General features: G+C 36.3%; 1 protein-coding gene and 1 long non-coding RNA gene across 3 annotated transcripts in view; both read left to right on the forward strand.

Annotated features, from left to right (window-relative positions):
* Positions 1-1,597: 1,597 nt before the first annotated feature.
* LOC107744990 (uncharacterized) lies at positions 1,598-2,346 on the forward strand. Its single transcript, XR_001640549.1, has 3 exons — positions 1,598-1,618; positions 1,798-1,863; positions 2,266-2,346. It is a non-coding gene; the product is annotated as an uncharacterized LOC107744990 (long non-coding RNA).
* A 7,024-nt stretch (positions 2,347-9,370) lies between these two features.
* LOC107744973 (protein tweety homolog 2-like) overlaps positions 9,371-22,534 on the forward strand; it is a 47,430-nt gene continuing 34,266 nt past the window's right edge. For both annotated transcript variants that reach the window (XM_016558805.1, XM_016558806.1), the window contains exons 1-2: positions 9,371-9,777; positions 14,993-15,165. In XM_016558805.1, the coding sequence (XP_016414291.1) occupies positions 9,649-9,777; positions 14,993-15,165 (302 nt within the window). In that variant the 5' untranslated portion in view covers positions 9,371-9,648. The remainder of the gene's footprint in view (positions 9,778-14,992; positions 15,166-22,534) is intronic.

Consider the following 22,534-nt stretch of genomic DNA (forward strand, 5'->3'; position numbering starts at 1 on the left):
TCTCTTATACAGGTATATGAGAACATTAAAATGCACCACTTGTTTGCTGGCACTTTACAGTCAGGGGACCTTGGCAATGGTTCAATCTGTGATTCTATAAAGAGTCTAACACTGGAAATAGAATAATCAACAAGGGTAATACTCAGGAAGGCTGAGTTAGGATTAAGATCATAATAGAACTGCAGCTGAGGCTTTGGTCTCTAAGGTACGGACTGAAATCTCATATAACATTCAATATTTGAAATATTACATTATCAAGGTTATTCAGTTCACATCTTCAAAACTATGTTCTTATTTCTCACTCCAAGATAGTAATTTTAGATACTGTATGGTTTTTAATAAATGACCAGTATTGAGTATAACATGCATTCTCAAGTGATTTACAGTGCTGTTCACCATTCAGAATTTAGAGTGCCTTTATATTCCTATTCCATTTCTGAATTTAAAATAATTTAAGCTAAAGGTGTCTCAAACAGGATGCAGAGTTGCAACTCAAATTTTGAGTTTTATTAGTATTAAGTACTATTCAAATTAAATAAAATTCAAAGGAATTTAAAGGTTGTTAATAGTATTTTTTTAATAGCACATACAAAAATGTATATGTATTACCCAGTATTAAAAACATACAATACACAAAATATATGGGGAATTAAAAAAAAAAAAAAAAGAAGTTATATGATGCAGAAATTCATTTATTATTCATTATTTGTTTTAAATAACATTATTAAATAATTAAATATTTTTTAAAAATGATCTAATCTTATGTATATTATTGTTTTTATATTGATGATAATGATGATTAATTCTAACTGTTAGAATAGTGTGTAGATTTAACTAAAAAGTTAAATGTGTTCAGATTTTCCAAATAATCTTGTATGTGAGTGAATTATGAGATAAAATATAATTAGATATAGTAATATAAATGATACATAATATAAAGATATAAATGAGCAATATCAATTCTAACTAATTATGTCTACATATAAAGCAATATATAGGCATAATTAGTCATAATTAAATTATTTATGTTTAGTCAACAAAGTTATGTTGAAATTCTTTGAACTGTAATTCAGCAAATACAAATTCTACCTCCAAATCAATTATATACTTATATATTAGCCTCCACACCAATGGACAATAACATTGTTTTCTGCAGTTTTGTTGTCTGCCACTTTAAATGCTTGAGCTCTTTAAAGTAAAGTGTGGATTTTAATTGGCTGCCAATGCTTTTATCGTTCATCAGCTGCATGGAATAAATAAATAAATAAATAAAAAATTCTGAAATTGATTCCAACCCAAGCGGCAACCTCCCGCTCTCTCTCGTGAAGCCAACACGGAAGTGACTTAAACTGTAATTCGTCAACTGGCCGCTAGAGGCTGGCTGCAAAAGGGAGTCAGTCCCATAGACTCCCCATGTTAAAATGCCCAACTTTACAGCAGAAAAAAACATGTTTACAGCCTGGTTCAAAAAAATGATTTTGGTCTATATGTAAGGGAGTTAAAATAATTAGTTAAATTCATGCATAAATTGGGAAAACTGTTGCATCACTCATTGCGCACATGATGTTGCGGGGTGGAGCTACGTCATCAGCAGCAGAGTCTCTATATCTCCCTGCTGGTAAGTCGCATAAATGATTGCTCCGTCTTAAAAACTAAGTTTGAATTGTTTTCAAGCCCAAGTTTAAACTTGAAACTACCCACAAGTTTACTTATTTTGTCTGTCAGTTATTTGTGATGATAAAATGAAGTGTTTATTGGCCTGCTTGTGAACTCCGAACCTCTGTTTATTTCATTTAGCTAAGACTTCTCATGCAACATCGATGCAATGTATTCTAACCAGCCTTTTGGTCGTGTTTGTCCCAGGTATGTGTTTTGTTCGGTTTTGTCATGATCTGCGTTAAAATAATATCAGCTATAGTTGAATGTTAGCTATTAGCACACGTGTTGTATGCTCGCACGTGCTGAAGTGTGTAGCGGCGCCATTTTAGGACTGCATTATTCCCGTTCTGTCTGTCTTTTATACCAAATATGGAAAATATTGGTCACTTAAGTTTATAGTTTCTCTGTGTTAATGTTTTATTGACTGTATTAGTGTTTTGTTTTATTTTATTTAATGTGTGCTTTATTTTGAGGTTTTTGCCCACTATACATGCACTTTAGAGAAAATGTCAGCAGCAGAGTCTCTATATCTCCCTGCTGTTAAGACATATCATGCAACATCGATGCAATGTATTCTAACCAGCCTTTTGGTCGTGTTTGTCCCAGTTTTGTCTGTCAGGCCCAGTAAAGCATCCTTGAGTGACCATCCACCTGATCTCAGTGTGAATTACTCCAACACACACACAGTCACATATATAGCTAGTTTTGCCCTTCATGACAACTGTGAGGGGGGTGATTTTTTTTCTAAGTCATCCGTTTAAATTATATTAAGCCTTAAAGTTCTGCATAATTAAGGGCATGGCCACTTGAGTGACAGGTGGATTGCGCTGCTGTCACCACCGTCGCGCTAGGTGGGCGTGGTTTCAGCAACCAGCTCCCGCCTTTTTGCCCATTTTCGATTATCCAGGAGTGACGCGCGGTGACGCGCATGCCAAGATGGCGATGGCCGACTCTGCCCACTTTGATCTTCAAAAACGCTCTTCAGGAACTTAGGGGTGACGTCACGGACACTACGTCCATGTTTTTATACAGTCTATGTTCCAACCCTATTTTATCATTTCTCTGTCTTGTTATCATTGGTTGCAGTGTGGACTTTTCTATTCTCATAGAATGATTATTAAAGCATTATAGTTATAGGTATCGGTCTTAGTGTGAACAGACCTTATTCATAAATTGAAAAAGAGCGCATGGTTAAATTCTGAATTTTGCACAACACTCACTAACAGACACACTCTGACTTGTACTATGAAACGGCTATGCAATAAAAATTACTTTTTGGCGGTTATGGGCCCTGGTTGCGGAATAAGCTTTTATCTTGAGCTGCTAACAGAAACCATAATCAGTCTTTAAGCTGCAGTGTTCTTTGCTCTGTTCCCTCTTGTCTTTGGTAGGTGTGCAGCTCGCACTGCAATCAGTCTAAGAATCTCCTCTCGAACCAGGCAATAAGCCCAAAGCTTGTGCTTTATCTCCGCTCTCTGTTAAGATCGTCTCTATGTCCTCAGAAATCCAAGTGGTACATAAAAGAAAACAGTTATTGTGCAAAGATGTATTTGGAGAGTTCCTCCAAACCTGCCTTATTTGGTTCTCTCTCTTCATCATTCCAAGAGATCGATACAGTGCTGAGACAATTATCACTGTAAACCGCAAATTGCAATGATACGTTCCACAAAAACATATTTGGGCCAATTCAGTTCAACCTGCTGCTGAAATCTTGTTTCAGACAATCATATACATTTTCAGTCACACACTTAAGGCAGAAAAAAAAAATCCAGATCAAGCTGACAAACATTATTCCCATTTGCTCACTCCAAAACATTAGTCAGTTTAACGGCCCATTCAAAGGAATCACTGCTGTTCTTGTTGGATCCCCAGGTTGTTGAGAGCTCACACTGATTGCCTGTCAACCATATACAGTATATGCTGAATTTCATCTGAATGCATGGTTCACCAGTTTATTTGTTTGCACTGCCGTTGTATAGTGCTTTTTTCTCAAGGTCTAAGGGTTGCCAAACAAAGGAACCCCAGGATTTCTTATTTCCCTCCTGCAGTGCACAAACTAGACTGCAACAAACTAGAAGCAAATGGATTATCCTTGTAATGGTAAAGGGGAACAAAACAAAAGATCAATAATTTAGTGACACACATTATAGGTAAAAATCAATTGAGGAAGAGAAAAAGAGTTTCCAATGCAAGAACACATTTAAAACAGGACAATGTCAAAGAAATGCTGGGAGGGTTTTACATTCTAGAAGGGAACATTTACATGACAACAATATACAAACAAAGGAAAAGTTTGTCCTTTGTGTTTTTAACATACAGATGACAACGTTGTCAAAACAATCCCTGTTCACATGGATCTGTGAAAATGACTTAAGCGTTGTATTATGCATGCCAGGCCAGTAGTTGGCGATGTAACTTTGTAAATAAATAGTACGCGAACATGTAATATGCATGTGCATGATATCATGGTTTTCACAAATTTGCGGTTTTGTAGTTTACAAAAAGACGATAACAGTTTTCAAAAGTTTCCCCCAAAACACCATTGTCATGTAAAGCCAAAACGCATAAAAAGATTTCCATTTTTAGTTGATAAATGGTGTTGTGTAAATGCCCCCTAAGTTAGCCAGAAGATTATATTTATAGGGCCGCTATATGTAAGCCATCCACCATCGGCAACTAGAGGCCAATATTTATGAATGGATGTCAGTGGAGGAGAGGGAGGATTTCTCACGACACCAGAAGACAAAAATAGTGCAAAAAATTAAACATTTCCTCCTGAAATTAAAATAAACTGATGCTAACATTCTCTTCTACAATGTCCAACACAAACACCTCCATTAACATCTCAAAAAAGGTAGTTTAGTGTTTCAAACACACCCTCTCCTTCTACAACCTGCAGCTTTGGCGTAACCATGGTGATAAAGCAATATATTTACCTGTCCGACAGAAGAAAACAAGCTTGTAATCTGTTATCAAGTGCATAGAAGCTCTCAGCTTCCTCCATCAATGAGATGCTTTATTGATACTCGCTCTTTTTTTTAGTCCTTACACTTTTTGATCTCTTTATGTTCCTGTGCCTTTCTGTATTCCTTTTAGGACGCATGGCTGTGAAAGCCTTTCTATTTTGGTGCCCCCAAACTCCTGTGGGGGTGTTCCAGAAAGCAGGTGACATACCTGGGTATGTTTAACGGTAAGTAAGCGGATAAACTCAGCTTTCGGTTCCAACAACAAAGGTAACTCTCAGGATATGTAAGTAGCTTAGCAACTTATTCTCTGAACATAACCTGCTCCCTCCAGAGTAGGTTATTTTTCAGGGTCAGTTTACTTAAGCGCTATCAGCGCATGCGTGACCTATTGACGAGACTCTAGTAGGTGTGACAGATTGGGCAGAATATTATATATGATTACAACATAGTTATCAAATATACAATAGCCTATCTGCATTTTCTATAATAAAAAAAAATACATGATATTTCTTATTATATAATTAGCATCACACAATAGAATTTCTATTCTCAGTAATTAAAGGCACAATATGTAAGATTTTTTTATTAAAATATCCAAAGATTAAACGAAGAAAAATTGAAAAATGATTGCACAACCATCAATTAGGTGGCAATATGCATCAAGTATGTAAATGGCCATTGAACAAAGGAAAAAGAAAGAAGCAGCATGGAGCGCTTATTCTTAGCATCCGTTTCCATGGTGACTCGTCGATTCGTCGCTCTGTTGAATATGTCTTGTGTGTTAAGTAAGATATAATGTACATACAGCTGGTTGTTATCGCAGAATAAGCCCCGGACCCCAACGCGAATAACCGTGAAAATGAAAGCGTTATAATTAGTTGCTTACAATTTTTTAAAACTGTGATCAAGTTAAATACCAATTCAGTCGTATTAAAAATATTTTATGACACCCATATCTGGTACTTAATTGCCTAAAAAAGATGGGTTTATGATGTGCATAGTTATAGATTACACTAACATAGGCTGCTTTTAGCTTTACCCTGAGTTGGTTCACCCTCCGGCTATGCTTCTAGAGATTGCAGAGTGATATATGACAGTGAAAAATGACTTGAAATAATCCTGAACGTACGTTAAGATAAGATAAATGTTAGAGTTTGCTCTCAAAAAGCACAAGTGGCCCCAAGTGGCAATTTAGCGTCTACTGTAGCATCCAGACAAGAAATGGCAAAAATTAAAGTTATGTCAGGGTAGGCTGTTGTTATGGGGTGTCTTGAGCATGCTAGGTAGTTCAGAAGGTGTTGCTATGTACAGTATTTGTTTAAGGTATTTTGGGTGGCTGCGCATTAGTGTTGATTGAATTACTCTAAAAAAATTACATCTTCAACCGTGTAATTAGATTACTGTACTAATTACTCTCTCTAAAAAGCAGTGGATTACTTATTATTAATTACTTTCTAAATCCCATTTCAACCTCGACCAGTTGAACAATACAAAGATAGACATGAAACTGCTCTTTTAAATCTTTCTAATATGTCATTTAAAATTGTATAATTTATTCTTGAACTTACAAAATATCTAAAGGAAGAAGGTTACATTAAAAATATAATTTAAAAAAGTATATAAAAAAATACATTTTAACATTAGATGTTCAATTTTGATGTTAAGTCCACTGTTGTTTTATATAGAATTATGGACTAATATGGACACGTTTGTTAGCCTACTAATATGTACTTTTAAAGTACTCTCTAAAGTACTTTTAACTTAAGGTATTTATATGTAATATGGGGTAAAATATTTACCTTTTAGCTTTTGGGTACCACCCCGTTGACAGCTTACCTTTTTTTCTAAGAGTGTATGGTAAGGTCACTAGACTGTTTTTTGACATTCTTTCCAAGTTGCTATGTGGATGCTGAAGAAGTGTTTGAGCGGTTACCATGCAGTTGCAAAGTCAAAAGGATTTTTGCCATGTTGCTTTGTTGTTTGCTAAAGCGTTCTTTGAGGACTGAGTCTAGTAATGGCACACTTTCCTCAATTAAACATTTTAGCAGAAGTACTCAAAAATAGCCATGATTAAAGACATATAGCTTTCCCATGACTCATGATGGCACAGATGAGTTAGCCAAGGATTTTCAGATAGACAAATGTTTCAATGGATGAAAGCAGATCAGAATAAAACAAAGTCTGAGGGAAAGTAAAATCTCCCTGCTCTGAATGTAGGATATTACTCCTCAGCTCAGCCCTCGGCGCTAGTGAGCAGTGGCATCTGATTGAACGCAATCTCTTTGAGCCTGATGTGTAAATCTTCATTCATATGTATAGGCCTTAGTCACTCTCTGCACGACAGAAGGATTTAGGATTCCAAATCCCAAGAAGCAATAACCAAAGAGGAAAGACTCCTTAATATCACTATAGGCCTACGTTGTTTTGAACATCAAAAGCAAACCATCACACCTGGCTCAGGAATTACGTAATAACGGCAGGTGATGGGGAGAGAATTCCTCTCAGAGTCATTGTGCTGATGTCAGCTACAACCTTTATGAAAATGTTTATTATGCAAATTCATCCTGTGGTGTCTTGGGACATTGTCATAATTTTATAATGCCAATTCAGGGAGCAATAGAGAAAGAAAAATTACGCAAATGAGATTTGAAAGCTCGTTTGAATCCCAAAACTGCTACAGCGTACGTGTTGACAAATTCAATTTTGTGTAGCAAAAGGTTATGGGTCATAATAATTAGTTATGTTTAGTTAGAGCATATTTACAGCTCTGAAGCTTGTCAGTACAGCCGGTGCCTATACTTTGTCATTTAATTGTTATAAAGGAAGGTCATCGCAGTCAGACGAGTAATTTATATTAAAATCAATCAGACCTGTAATCAAAAATAAATGTATGGCGGGTTTGCACGGTTGACCTTGAAACCCGACGTGCCAAATATGACAAATATGCAATATACAGCTGATGGCACAACACATTTCTTACATTCTTCACAATGTCCATGTCACTGAACTCATAGCCTACAGAAACAGCAGCCTTGAGATTCCATATCACTGCAATAAATCATAGCATGCACATATAATAACAGACTGTCATTTTATGGACATGTCCTTTAATTAACAAGAAGTAAAATGTTAATTTCTCAGCGCACTAAGGTGTGGGAGATCTTTTCATGGTCATTCACTCTTTACTTTTCTAATCTTTATTCTCTTTGACTTGTAATGTGCTACTGCCACCTCTCGGTACAAGATCACAGGCTCAACAAATAATTTTCCACCCACATCTACTGTATCATGGCATTTTATAACATATGGACTGTGTAGAAAATAATATATATATTTTTTAAGTGTGTTTAACCTGCATAATTAAAATTTTATAATAACCTCAGTTCATTAATGTTGGCCTGTTTCATACATGTTTTCTATTCATTCTATGACTTTCCAAGACAAAGGTACAAGACTGTGTACTTGACTTCTTTTATAGTGCAATGTGCTATTCATCCCATCAAGTACTGTGAATCAGTGCTGCAATTGACTGATCAGTGATATTTTGGCCTTGATCCCTCCTGAAGTATTTTGTGTTTTCATTATGTTCTCTTTTGCCAAACTAGACTTCAGATCATTTCAGGTGAAAGTTTTGTTCCTGGTGCTGGTACTGGAGATAAGAAGTTTCCCGTGTATAGACCTTAGTCAGGTTAGACACCATAGTAAAAAAATAAATAAATAAATAAATAAAAACGAGGCTGTGAGGGACAGACTTACAGTCTTGACATTGACATGCACTGTATAAATGTCCTAGATCACTTCATTTTTACTACTCTCAACTTTAATACTGTTTTACAGAGTTTTTGTCTACTAAAAGACTTTAGCAGTCATTATCAGTAAGCCTAAAATGTAATATATTACAAATAGACTTAATATTCAAAAACAAATAATGGTTTCAAAAGATTCTTGCTTCCACAGTAAGAGAAACTTCTCTGATTGGTGGATTTTGTTTGAGGATTGTGGGTAATGTAGCACTACCCTGACAAAGGTTTGTTCTCTCCACTTTTTTTAACATCTGACTATAATAAGTCTTTAACTGTCAGTAAGTATAAAAATACAATATATTAGAAATATGTTAAATATTCCAACACAAAAACTGTTTTCAAACCATTCCTGTTTCTGCAGTAACAGAAACGTTTCTGATTGGTGGATTTTGTTTGAGAATTGTGGGTAGTGTAGTACTTTGGATCCAAACGTGATTAAAAATTTAATCTGCCAGCACAGTTTGTGGACATGAAAGGGTCCTTTGGTTTGGAAAGGTTTGAAAACCATGGAATAGGACATTTTTTGGGTGAAGTGCCCTTTCAGTCCACCAGATGTCAATATTGAATAGGAGTGAAAGAGCTAATGGCACTCACCGTTTGACTAGTGACTAATTAGATGTTCAGTCTAAAAATGTCAGATGCTTTTCTTTGAATTACGCATTAATATTTTAAATAAATACGTCTTAAGATCACAAAAGGACTATATTCTTTTTCTGTGTATACAGACACACTCGTTGCTTTATTATGCTGTGTGTGAGATTTATTTGACAGCATGTGCACCAGGAATTTAAGCTTTTTAGTAGCACATTTTATAGCATCTTTTCCAGTTGTGAATCCACACGTTTTGCTCTTGTCTGTGCTTTTTATACATCGATCTTAAGTGAGTTTACAACTTGTCTGGAGTGATGATCAGAGCTGTAGACGCGCGCGTGGTGCGCAGCCGCAGGAGAGGCGCGTGGAGTCAGTCAGTGTGGGCGCTCCGAGGGATCACAGCTTCATCACTCTGCACGCACTCACACGCTCAACCCCAGTGTTATGCATCCTTTTAAGCCAAATAAGAAAGGGAAATACTTTCGCGCGGTGTTTCCCTGTCTGGCCATCGTGTCTCGTCCACGGGTGACGGATCTTTGTTGTGTTTGGTGTTTTCGAGTGAACGGTGAGGATTACCGGAGCGCTCCAGTCTCCAGAAATCAGCGGTGTGTTTGACTTTCTCGTCCGGGATGGCCTCATCGCGCCAAGACTACATTGCACCATGGTGGACCTACTGGCTGCACAATTTCCCGCATCTTAATTTTAATTTCCAAACGGTTGATAAAACTTTTAAACCGGAGGACGCCAGCTATCAGCAGGTGAGAGGATTTGTCTGGATTTGTTTGTAGTTTATGGAGGGGAGACCGAGGGGAAACTAAAAGTAAATATTATCATTTTTTTTTACTATAGCTGCTGGGTAAACAACTGACAGATTTATGGATTAGTCAACTATATAATGACGGTACATGTTACCTTAAATTTTGAGTCGTGTTCTCAGGACAAGAGTATTTTTATAAGTATTATTTTAATGAAGGGAAGAACCTACAATGTAGGTTTATTTTTGAAAGTCAGTTTCTATATAGACAAATACTTAACAACAACAAAAAGAAGCAATTGAACATCTACACTGTTACGGCTTGAAGAGAGGGGAAAAATAAGAGTTCATTGTACAAAGGTTGGCTTGACCACAATTGGAGAATTTTATCATACTACATGGGGCAAGTTGTCACCGTGTAACAGGCCAATAAACAGTTTAAGACTTTTCAGAATGAAGTTAACAAGTATGAGTTAAGCAATTGATTAGTCTATAAATAAATAGTGCAAAATATCAAGCCATTGTTTAAGCCATGAACAATTAATTTTTTAAAATTTCATTAATTGCTTAAATTTCACCATGAAGTAAACCTGAGTTAGACATTTCATTAGACTGCAAATAAATAAATAATGACTAGAATAACGTACAAAAATATCAATGCCTTATTGCCTTGTTTGACCGGCAAATATTATAATTAATAAATTGCATAAATCTATAACATTTAAAATGTGTGCTAACTTACCTCAACCTGATATGAATGAAAAACACCTGAACATATCTGAACCTTTAAGTGAAATTGCCTTATTTTTATAGTTGATTCTTGTCTGTATGACAGTGTGTAAAACAGGTTTACTAGTTTTGATGCTTTTTTATAGCTTTTTAATTTATTGCTGTTTCATTAGTTGTTGTTTTTTCTGTTTTAATAATTGATTTGCTGTTTAAATTAATCTGAAAACCTATTTAATACCCTATTATAGGCTACATTTTAAATAAACAACAAATACATGTTGCACAGTAGATGGCTTTTTACTAGTAGCCTAATCATCTCAAATCAGTGTCAGTGAACAGCAGGTTTTGACCATGTTGCGTGACAGTCGGGCTGCACGATAATGACAAAAATCATAATTGTCGATTATTCCCTTGAAATTGTAATTGTGATTATTATTTACGATTATCACAATTTACATTGAATGATGTTTATACCATTGTTTGATGCAACTGCATGCCGTATTTTTATATGAAAATAAACAAGCTGAAAACACTCTAACTGAAAAACCTTTAGTGCTTTTCTATAGTATTAAGCCTCAAATGTCAAATATACATCGGATTGGTTTCTTCTTTAAATTATAAAAAAAGTAAAAATATGAATGGTATTATAATGTTATACTAAAACAATGGAAAAACCCTTAAGATAACATGTAGAAAGAAAAAAAACATCTTAAGCGTGCAGAATAACATAAGTGGACTTTGAACGATTAATTGCCGCTTTGAACGATTACGTAATTGTGGCATCCATAATTGTAATTGCGATTAGAAATTCGATTAATTGTGCAGCCCTATGTGACAGCATATCCCACATGCTTTGTTTTCCTTTTTCTGTGCGAGAAGTGTTCGAAAGCATTTTTAAGACATGTGCCTATACAGAAAATGAATTAGAAATAAACGTACATGTAAATATTTACAGTGTGACAACTTGCCCCGGCCTCCCCTCTTGAGTAAGCAGCTGTAGTGGCCTTTTCTTGCAGGTGTAGTAGTGGAACATGCATGATGGAATTGGGTGTGAAAAGTAATTTTGTAATGGATGACAGGTTTCTCTCGACTCGGCAACTGTGTAGAACTATCTCAAACAGGAGCTGACTTCTGTGACTTCTACTCTATATGCATACTCTTATTTGTTCCTATAATCCAAATTTATTACCTTTAAGACAAGAATTCCACACTTTAATTATGAAATATATTTTGTACCTTCAGCACCCTGGGATTTTGGTCTAAAAATGTCACTGAACTCTATAAATGCGCAGTATCTGGTAAACACAGATGTGTCTGGGTCAGATCTCTATTAAAAAGAGTCTGTTTCTACAGGGTGATTTGTACCTTAGCACACGATACTCTCTCCAGAGGAACATTTTGCTCATTGATTTAGTCTATATTTCTGCAGGGGTTTTTATCAAAAAGGATATTACGTGACTTGTTCAAGGTCACATTTCTCTGGGTTACTTGAGGAAATCAATGGAGCGGCAACACAAGTTTATTTAATCTCTCATTCTAAAATAAACTGCTTGTCAAATCTTTGTCTCGATTAAATTCCCTTGCTAGTGCTTATTTGAAATCAATAACAATAATTGTTCTTCTGAACATATTTCCATTACCATCTCAGGGGTGTGTGATATCAAGAGATTTGTTGACATTGCACATATTTAAAATTCACATCACATGAAAATGCCAGTGTGCAACTATTATGTGTGGTTTTAGTTTTGGTGATATATATTGACATTTCTAAGAGCAAAGACACTAATTCTCACAATCTTTTAGGTGTCTTTGGTCTTTTAAATATGTACCTTTAGAAATACCAAAATGGTAAATAAAATTAGTAATTGTGTATGTTAGTAGTAGCATCATGGGTTTCTTTAAAGTACCTGTTTGATGAATATAATCAGATGCCATCACTATAATACCATAGTACTTTCACAGTGCTTTTTTGTAAGGAAGTGTATGTGTATGAAATATGTATTTCCTGCTTGCCCTTTTAGGACTCCATCTCTCCTCTGCATGTTTTTTTAGCACTCACTGGCAGGAAGTTTGGTTTAATGCTGTTAAACTTCCTCTTATAACAATGCATGGGACAAATATAGAGATCAAACTTTTTTTCTCAGGTGGTTCTACTTCGATTTCATAGAAGAAATAAAAATGAGAATTCTTTACATAAAAGTATGGAGAAGTAGAACCAATGTGAATAGTGTAGTAGTGCTGGGCAGTATACCAGTTCATACCGAATACCGGTGTTTATTTTTGCTATGATATGAATTTTTTAAATACCGCAATACCAGTGTATGTCGCTTAAACAACGTTCGGAACGTGACACTGTTTGAAATGGGTCCCTTTTCACTGTTGCACTGTGGTGAGGGAACAGCTGTATGTGTTACTAAGTGTGAAAGTTCCGAATCAATCAGTAGAAAATATGGTTAACACCCGGTCATGTATGAAAAAATATATACCGTCATGTACCGTGAAACTGGTATAATTTAGAAAAATACCATGATACACATTTTTGGTCATACCGCCCAGCACTATAGTGTAGCTCTGAATATTTCGTTTTGGAAAAATATGATGAGAAATGTCTGAAATCTGATTGCAGACAGCGGTGGATGCACTACACAAATCAGGTACTTGAGTAAAAGGACAGACACAGTACTCCAGTAAAAGAATGAGTACTGTGTTTAAAGTTTACTTAAGGAAAATTAGAAAAGCACTTGTTTTTTAAAAATCTACTTGAGTGTTAAAAGTAAAAACTACTAATCGATAAACCATTTATTTAGCAATTGTATATACTTCATCCTACAATAAGGAAGATTTGTGGTCAAGACAGTGAATATGTATTGATCTGTAAATAAGCTATTTACTTTAGATATAGCAATTTATAGCACTTTGTTTTATTATCAAAACATACACTACATTAAACATTAACTTCAATATAGTACAATAATAATTTAAGTTACTGATAGCTCAGATCTTCAAACAAGTGAAAATAACAAAATATACCATGCAGAATTAAAAAATGAAGAAAAACAAAATGTAGGTTGACAATAATAACACACAATATAAAAACGGGCATCACATGGGGCAAAATGCATTAACTTTTGAAGAAGAAAGCTATGCAGACATACTAGCTTTATATCATGTAAAACCGTTACAACAGGAAGATGCGTGAGCATATTTGTTTTAACATTTATAGTTTTTATCTAAAGTTGCCTACACAAACAGTGACATGCAAATGTGGGTATGTCCACTTTCAACAGCTTGCCCTTTTACAGCAGATTTAGCTCACAAGTAACTGACAGTCATGAGTCATGACCTTAATATGATTTCCATTACTAATAATCATTAATAAAAATTTGACATTAGTAACTTTTTCACATGTGCAATATCCTGGGTTTGGGGTCTTTTTCACTTAATTTTTTTTTGTTGGCTTTTTAGTATTAAACAACTATTCTAATTCTACACTTTGGTTTTGACTATAAATCCTCATGTTTTTATATGGCATTAAAAATAATTACTTGCCACCCTGATTTTAGTAATTTTGCTCTGAATTTCCCAAGAGCATGCTGTGATTATTTATTGTGAATTTTTATGCAATCTGGCGTAGCCACACTTTTGGTCCTTGACTAAAATTTACATTTTAAAATCACAGAGAGGTATTTGTTCAGCATTAAAATGAGTGGTAGTCCTTTTCAGTGTTTTCTTAAGCTAATAATATATCTAATATCTCAGATATCTATCTATATCTAATATCCGGCTTTCCTTCTGTTAGCCCTGGATCACAAGACTCCAGAGCTGTTGTGCTTTACTTTGATCACATGATGTTCAAGTCTAAGACTGAACGTTTCTGTTTTGCCTCAGTCCATGTGAGTTACCATGGCGATGCGCATGGGGGCCCAAGCTCGCCCTCATAACAGCCATCATGCGATTTATCCACCCACAGCTGCCATGAACATAAGCACATCATGGAGATGCATAATCTCTGAGAGATGTGGACACCTCTGTTTTTCAGTTTTCTACATAGAGACCATTCAGGAAAACATAATGTCTTTCCTCATAGGTAACATCACAAATAATGTACAAATAACTGTGTTCCAGAAGTGTTGGTCAGAACATTTGCATTAGTTTTAAACTAAATCTATATTTTTGTCTTGTTTTAAAGCCTTTTGTTTTGTTCACATAAAGTTTTGGTAGGTTTATGCCTAAAACGAGACAAAACTATTTGGCAATATGGTTACAAAGAACACATTTAATTCAAGATATATTCTCTGAAAGTATTTTTTAAAATTAATTAAGTGTAATTTTTCTGATGATCTTGTGGAAAGACAGACAAATAAATGCTGATTAAGAAAATGTAATGAAATAAACTTTATTTTGAAATGCAACATTGACAACAGATGAATCAGTCTACTTCCTGTTTGTTTTGACCATCTGCTCCATGTTTGCCTGACTCTGTTTGGCAGTCTCTGATCTTCCTGGCCTGTGTGTCTGCGGTGGGTCTGGGCTTAAGTCTGCTGGTGCTCTCCGCTTTTCTGACCTGCCTGTGCTGCTGCCGTAGGGAAGAGGATGAGGAAGTCAAAAGGCCCGACACCTGCTGTGTCACATGGGCTGCTGTTATCACCGGTTTGGTCATATGGTATGTACATTCACTTTGTTTTGGACCCACTAGACTAGGATACACATGAACTGATTTTATTTATAGTTTTTAGATCTTGTTTTGAATACATCATTTGCATGTCAGTAAATGCTGATGCAGATGCAATAAAAATGAATACTTATATTCAGCAAGGATGCATTAAATTCCGCAAAAGTGACAGTAAAGACATTTAATGCTGCTAATGATTTCTGGTTTAAATAAATGTTGTTCTTTTGAACTTTCCATTCATCAATGGCTCCTGAAGATTCAGCTTTGCCATAAAAGAAAAAAATTCATATTAAAGTATATCAAAATATTAAAAATGTAATCGTAATAAATATAAATATGAAAAATATTGTTTTTACTGTACTTTTGATCAAATAAATGCCTCCTTGATAAAATTAGTGTCGTCCTGTAGAAACATTTAAATTATATTGCAGACACCAAACATTTGTATAAGAAGAAAAACTTATTAAATAGTTTGGCCTAAACTTTTTTTATTTTTCAGGGGGAAAAAAAAAATTTTTTTTACAAAATTACTTGACAGCGTATTAATATTCAAAAACTTTTGTCACCAAATCTAAGGCTATGTTGCTCAGATTAGATTTTTTTTGTGTGTGGCTATGGCCAATATCAGATTCCAATGTGAACTAATCATGGTCCTGAACTGACCCACATGTGCAAAAGAACGATAACAAGGTAGCATGAAGCACGCTGTTATACAGAAGTAAACATGGAGGCCACTGAAGTTAGCATTTACATGTTTAAAAAGAAAGAGAGCAAAGTTTTTAAATGTTTATGGTACAAACCCGTAAATTTAGCTTGTATGGAGCTGTCACTGTGATACTTATGAGTTGAACACCTCTCTGTCTCTCCACTGACTACATCTGCAACTGTCATATTCACTGGGTGATCAAAGAACTACCGTATGTATGCAAAATCTTTGGAGTGACTCTGTTCATGGAATTATGATGAATGTCTATCTAGAAGAGTGACGTAAAAGTGAATTCCGATATGACCGTTCAGACTGAGGTTGCATTGCAAAACATCTGACCTAGATCGGATTCAGGAGTCAAGTCAACTTTATTTATATAGTACTTTATACAAAACAGATTGCTTCAAAGCATCTTTACAGTATTAAACAGGAAAACAGTGTTTTCGATAATGCAAGAGGACAAAAGTAAAGATTAAATTTTTCAGTTAAAGTCAGTTCATTATTGAACTGTGATGTCATCGTCCACTTATGAAAGTGACCCAAATTAGAAGTCATTTGGTGCAATCAACATGAAGAAAAAACTAAACAAAACAGAAAGTGATATCATAGAGAGGACTCCTGTGAGTGTGTGTCATGGTCAATATTTAAATGTTTAAAAATTTCAGGATTATGGAAAGATTTTTATTTTTCGTAATCGTAAGCAATTTTTCGCATAGGGACCATTCACACAGAATGTTTTTGTGCATTCAAATTTGAGCTTTGTGTTTTCAAAATACTGTGTAATGTATGAGATACTGCATAAGACACAAGATGAGAGTGCAGCAGTCAAATGTGACCGTCTAACAATGAAAGGTCAACACAGTGGAATCCAAAAATGACAATTGTTTTAGACCCTTTATCCAAAGTGATTTACCTTGCAGGGGAAAAGGGGAGAAAAAGGAAGATGAGTCATGCAAGATGTGCACATTTCATTCAGAGCCACTGAGTAGGAAAGGTTCAGAGGGCATTTAGAGATAAAATTACATTTTCTTTAACCTGTGACATTTCATTTAGGATGTCTGCGTTTGGATTGGATTTGTTATGCGACGGGTTCATGGGTAAGATTTGAGCTGTGGAAGAGATATTTTAGTATTTAAGCCACATACCCTGTGACCTCGCATAGTTCCTTGATCTCCCAAGCGGTGGAGCAAACAGAGCACGAACTACTGCTTTCAGCTCCGATTGGCAGGAAATTAGAAGGAAACTCAATTCTAATTTTGTGAGAATTAATCCTCTTTCACCTCTGCTCTTATCGAGCTGGATGTTGCGTAAATATATTCCCTGCTAACCAGCACACACCTGTCACAGTATCCATTATGTCCAGTGAATGAAAACATGTGAGGATCTCTTATGCACAAAGTCATTTGTTGGTGGATCATGATTACAGTGAAATATGGACCATGTTGAGGATCCGTCTCTGGTAGTCAGGACAATGTGTGTGTGTGTGTGTGTGTGTGTGAACAATATCATTACCTGACCTGAAGCTCAGTTCATACCCCCAGGAGAACCTCTAAATCAATTTCAGACCTCCAGAGCATTGAGAGTTAGCACACTGCTAACACCGTTTGCTTTTCATTATGTCAATAAAAAAGAACAAATGTTTTTGCTAATGTGCTAAATTGAATTGGCAGAGGGTTAAGCTTAAACTTGTGACAGTTATGAAAGTTTGAGCCCTGATTGAGTTAACATTCCAGATCTAGACACAGGGCTAGTTGTCATGCTAAGTGCTGCTGCGTGATGCTGCTAAAATCCAGCTTAACCCTTTACTTGTGTACTAGAGGTCTGCTACACGACCCGAGCCCGACGGGTCCCGAAATACTTTCGGGTCGGGTTCGGGTTAATGTTTAATGAATAGCTTCGGGTTCGGGTCAGGCTCGGGTTTATAGCTAAACTAAAACTATATGCAGTAGCCTACGCTGCTTTCATAGACGCACACACACACATTAGTGCACACGACAACGACAACACAGCATGGAAACTTTTATTAGTAAAATAGCTTCGACAGGCTACTGACTCGCAACTTTATGTTTTTGAAGTAACTAAGCCTCATTGCTTGTAGAGAGAGGTGCGCAGACGCAGGTTCAAACACGCAACTTTCATCCCTCTCTCTCTCTCTCGCTAATTCAAATAAATGATATAATAAATTAATTCAAATAAATGCGATCTTACCGCACTGCATGTCTGTGTCTGATTTAAAGCAGGCCGAATGCTAACGAGCCTTAACTGACGAAAATGACCATAATTTGCATGATGGAAGAATTATCGTCTTGTCGTATACAACCATTCAAAAACTCGGCAGAATTTATGTGACCAAAGCACCTGATGTTCATAAACTTTCATAACTGGTGTTTTTTCTTTTGCCTTGTGAACTGGCCGAGCCTTAATGATTCTGTTTCTTTACATGTATTTGTTTACTGACCGTTGCATGCAATCGTGAAATACAGCATTTTTTTTTTTTATTGGCTATTCGTTGAGGGGGGAAAAAAAGATTTCGGGGATGGGTTCGGGCTCTAAATGTAACTGTGCCGCTCGGGACGGGTCTGGCCGGGTCAGACGATCTTGGGTACGGGTCGGGTTCGGGCTTCAGTTTAAAAGCCCGTGCAGACCTCTATTGAGTATGTGCATCCTAACATACTCTATTGTAAGTTATTGGCTCTCTTAAAGACTTATATAAAACCCAAACTAGAGTTTTGTGGCTTTTAGACAATGCCTGTTAATTTTACGGTCACTAGAGTTCTCCTAAATGTTGACAGAGCTGAATTTTAAGATCTATATTCTTTCTCTTCTGTCCACTTCATTGATTATAAGTAAACATTGTATACTGATCATATTATTTAAAATATTTTTTTTACGTTTAAAATATTTAGATGAATACAGATGAGTTTGAGAGTTTAGGGAGACTTGCAATATATATATATATATATATATAGCCTATATAAGAGTTTAGAAATGGAATCAAGTTGCAGGCTCAGTTTTCTCATTTCCTCCACTTGCTAAATGACATCACCTTCCTCTGCCTACAGTTTCCTCTCTTTTTCCGTTAAACATCACTGATGCTTGTTATTTCTTTGTTTAACCAATGACATCATTATCTTTTACACCTGACACCAATCTTGTGACCACATACATAAATAAAGGAATCTTTGGGCCTGTTTACATCTGGTCACTTTTAATGTGTTTTTAGTAATCGGATATCTATCTGATTTGTTTAAACCGTACTATTTACACTTGGCCACATAAATGTGACTCTGCAAAACGGATATAAATCTGATCTTCAATTCCTGCGCTATGTGCAAATTGAACGGAGTTCACGTCAACGAAAGCAACAGATATGCGCTGCATTTTATTCATCATCAGCTAATTTCAAGTTGAAAGTCTGCAACAGGAGAGAGAGCGGCATCAGCACTGGAAAGATAAGTTAGTCTCACTACTTTTATTGAAGGTGATTGTGTGTTGAGCGTCTGCGTCTTACTTTCAATTTCATTTGCAACAGTTTGCACGTCGGCTTGCTGAAGAGACTCAGCTACTCATCCACTGCGATGCATGTTGCATTAGCACTGTCATATCTGACAATGATATGTCATATAGCCTATAACATGCTCTCACACGTTTATTATTTTAACATTTTGGGGTGAGTAATATTTACATATGTGGTTTCAACAACCAGATGCCCAGAGCTGTCCGATTAGTGAAACCGCATGAAGTGTCTAGGTGTAAACAGGCCCTTTGACTCGGAATGGAATTCTGTCAATACAATACAACCCAATACAATACTGAAAAAAACACTGTAAAGGGCCCTTCACACAGAATGTGTTTTTGCTTTGAAAGTTGAGAGACATGGGCAGTGAAATGAGGGGGGGGAAATGCAAGGCCTAGAGACACACTTTTTTAAAAAGTTTAACTACTTTAAACTTGAGCGCCATGATTTTAGAACGTTGTGTCATGCATGATATGCTGCAAAAGACATGATGTGAGCACAGCAGTCAAAGATGTCTGTCTATAGTGTTTACATAGAAAAACAATGGAGAAGTAGTGCAGTGGAATGAAAAAAAGGTGTGAAATGTGTGAATGCTTCTAAAAAAAACAAACAAAAAAAACAGCCGATGTGACTGGTGCACTTTATTCCAAGTCTTCTGAAGTCTTTCCCTCCTCTGAAGCTTTGAAATTTAATTTAATTTATTCCTTGAAAAATAAATCATTCAAAAAAAAAAAAAGGTGATGCACCACAGCACATGTTCTTAAGCAAAAACGCTCTTAGAACGAGACCTTAACTTAATAATGTGGCTGTTTATCTCATTTATGTTTTGTCGGGTGGCTCGTGGTCCTTATTGGATTATCCTATCAGCTCAAGTTTTTTTTTCTTTTCATTATATTACCTTTGTCCATTTTTAATCTAATTAAACAGGACCAGAATAGTTTTCACCCAGTCAAGAGTGGTTCAGTACCTTACAAAAACTTGACACTGGTGTTTTCTACCTACATCCGTTTACATTAGAAGTCAGTTCTCTCATTTACAGAATATCATTAGCCTTTTCCACCCCATTCTCCACAGTTTTCTAGTTTATCTCAGTTTTTGCTAATCATAACTGTGTGTTCATTTCAGTTAGCCGTGCTCTGAGCTCTAATGACTGCGCTGACCCCATTAGACCCCTGCAGAGATGGCTGATGGGTGAAGATTCAGCCACAGTGGGTCGTTTCAGCAGGAACTAACTCTGTAATTCATATCCAGCTTCAGAACAGCATCTGACGGTGCAGCTTATAGAGAGATAGCGTGGCTGTCATTTGCACATTTGAGCATATTAGGCGTTTAAAGGGCACTTTTATCCTGCATCGCTCTGTCAGTGCTCAGTGGGAGCACTTACAGGTGCATCTCAATAAATTAGAATGTCGTGGAAAAGTTCATTTATTTCAGTAATTCAACTCAAATTGTGAAACTCGTGTATTAAATAAATTCAATGCACACAGACTGAAGTAGTTTAAGTCTTTGGTTCTTTTAATTGTGATGATTTTGGCTCACATTTAACAAAAACCCACCAAATCTCAACAAATTAGAATACTTCATAAAACCAATAAAAAAAATTTTTTTAGTGAATTGTTGGCCTTCTGGAAAAGTATGTTCATTTACTGTACATGTACTCAATAACTTGGTAGGGTCTCCTTCTGCTTTAATTACTGCCTCAATTCGGCATGGCATGGAGGTGATCAGTTTGTGGCACTACTGAGGTGGTATGGAAGCCCAGGTTTCTTTGACAGCGGCCTTCAGCTCATCTGCATTTTTTAGTCTCTTGTTTCTCATTTTCCTCTTGACAATACCCCATAGATTCTCTATGGGGTTCAGGTCTGGTGAGTTTGCGGGCCAGTCAAGCACACCAACACCATGGTAATTTAACCAACTTTTGGTGCTTTTGGCAGTGTGGGCAGGTGCCAAATCCTGCTGGAAAATGAAATCAGCATCTTCAAAAAGCTGGTCAGCAGAAGGAAGCACGAAGTGCTCCAAAATTTCTTGGTAAACGGGTGCAGTGACGTTGGTTTTCAAAAAACACAATGGACCAACACCAGCAGATGACATTGCACCCCAAATCATCACAGACTCTGGAAACTTAACACTGGACTTCAAGCAACTTGGGCTATGAGCTTATCCACCCTTCCTCCAGACTCTAGGACCTTGGTTTCCAAATGAAATACAAAACTTGCTCTCATCTGAAAAGAGGACTTTGGACCACTGGGCAACAGTCCAGTTCTTCTTCTCCTTAGCCCAGGTAAGACGCCTCTGACGTTGTCTGTGGTTCAGGAGTGACTTAACAAGAGGAATACGACAACTGTAGCCAAATTCCTTGACACGTCTGTGTGTGGTGGCTCTTGATGCCTTGACCCCAGCCTCAGTCCATTCCTTGTGAAGTTCACTCAAATTCTTGAATAGATTTTGCTTGACAATCCTCATAAGGCTGCGGTTCTCTCGGTTGGTTGTGCATCTTTTTCTTCCACACTTTTTCCTTCCACTCAACTTTCTGTTAACATGCTTGGATACAGCACTCTGTGAACAGCCAGCTTCTTTGGCAATGAATGTTTGTGGCTTACCCTCCTTGTGAAGGGTGTCAATGATTGTCTTCTGGACAACTGTCAGATCAGCAGTCTTCCCCATGATTGTATAGCCTAGTGAACCAAACTGAGAGACCATTTTGAAGGCTCAGGAAACCTCTGCAGGTGTTTTGAGTTGATTAGCTGATTGGCATGTCACCATATTCTAATTAGTTGAGATAGTGAATTGGTGGGTTTTTGTTAAATATGAGCCAAAATCATCACAATTAAAAGAACCAAAGACTTAAACTACTTCAGTCTGTGTGCACTGAATTTATTTAATACACGAGTTTCACAATTTGAGTTGAATTACTGAAATAAAGGAACTTTTCCACGACATTCTAATTTATTGAGATGCACCTATAAGACCGTAATTAGCTGGTTCAGCTGTGTTTAATTAGGGTTGGAGCTAAACTCTGCAGGACCGAGTTTGAAGACTTCTTGCATTGATGATTCCATGAAGAACTTGTAACCAGTGGTGTATAAAGTACCTGAAAGCCATACTCAAGTAAAAGTACAGATATCTTACCAGAAAAT

This window comes from Sinocyclocheilus rhinocerous, unplaced genomic scaffold (assembly GCF_001515625.1).
Source record: "Sinocyclocheilus rhinocerous isolate Xijiao unplaced genomic scaffold, SAMN03320098_v1.1 scaffold1219, whole genome shotgun sequence".
Classification (NCBI taxonomy): domain Eukaryota; kingdom Metazoa; phylum Chordata; class Actinopteri; order Cypriniformes; family Cyprinidae; genus Sinocyclocheilus; species Sinocyclocheilus rhinocerous.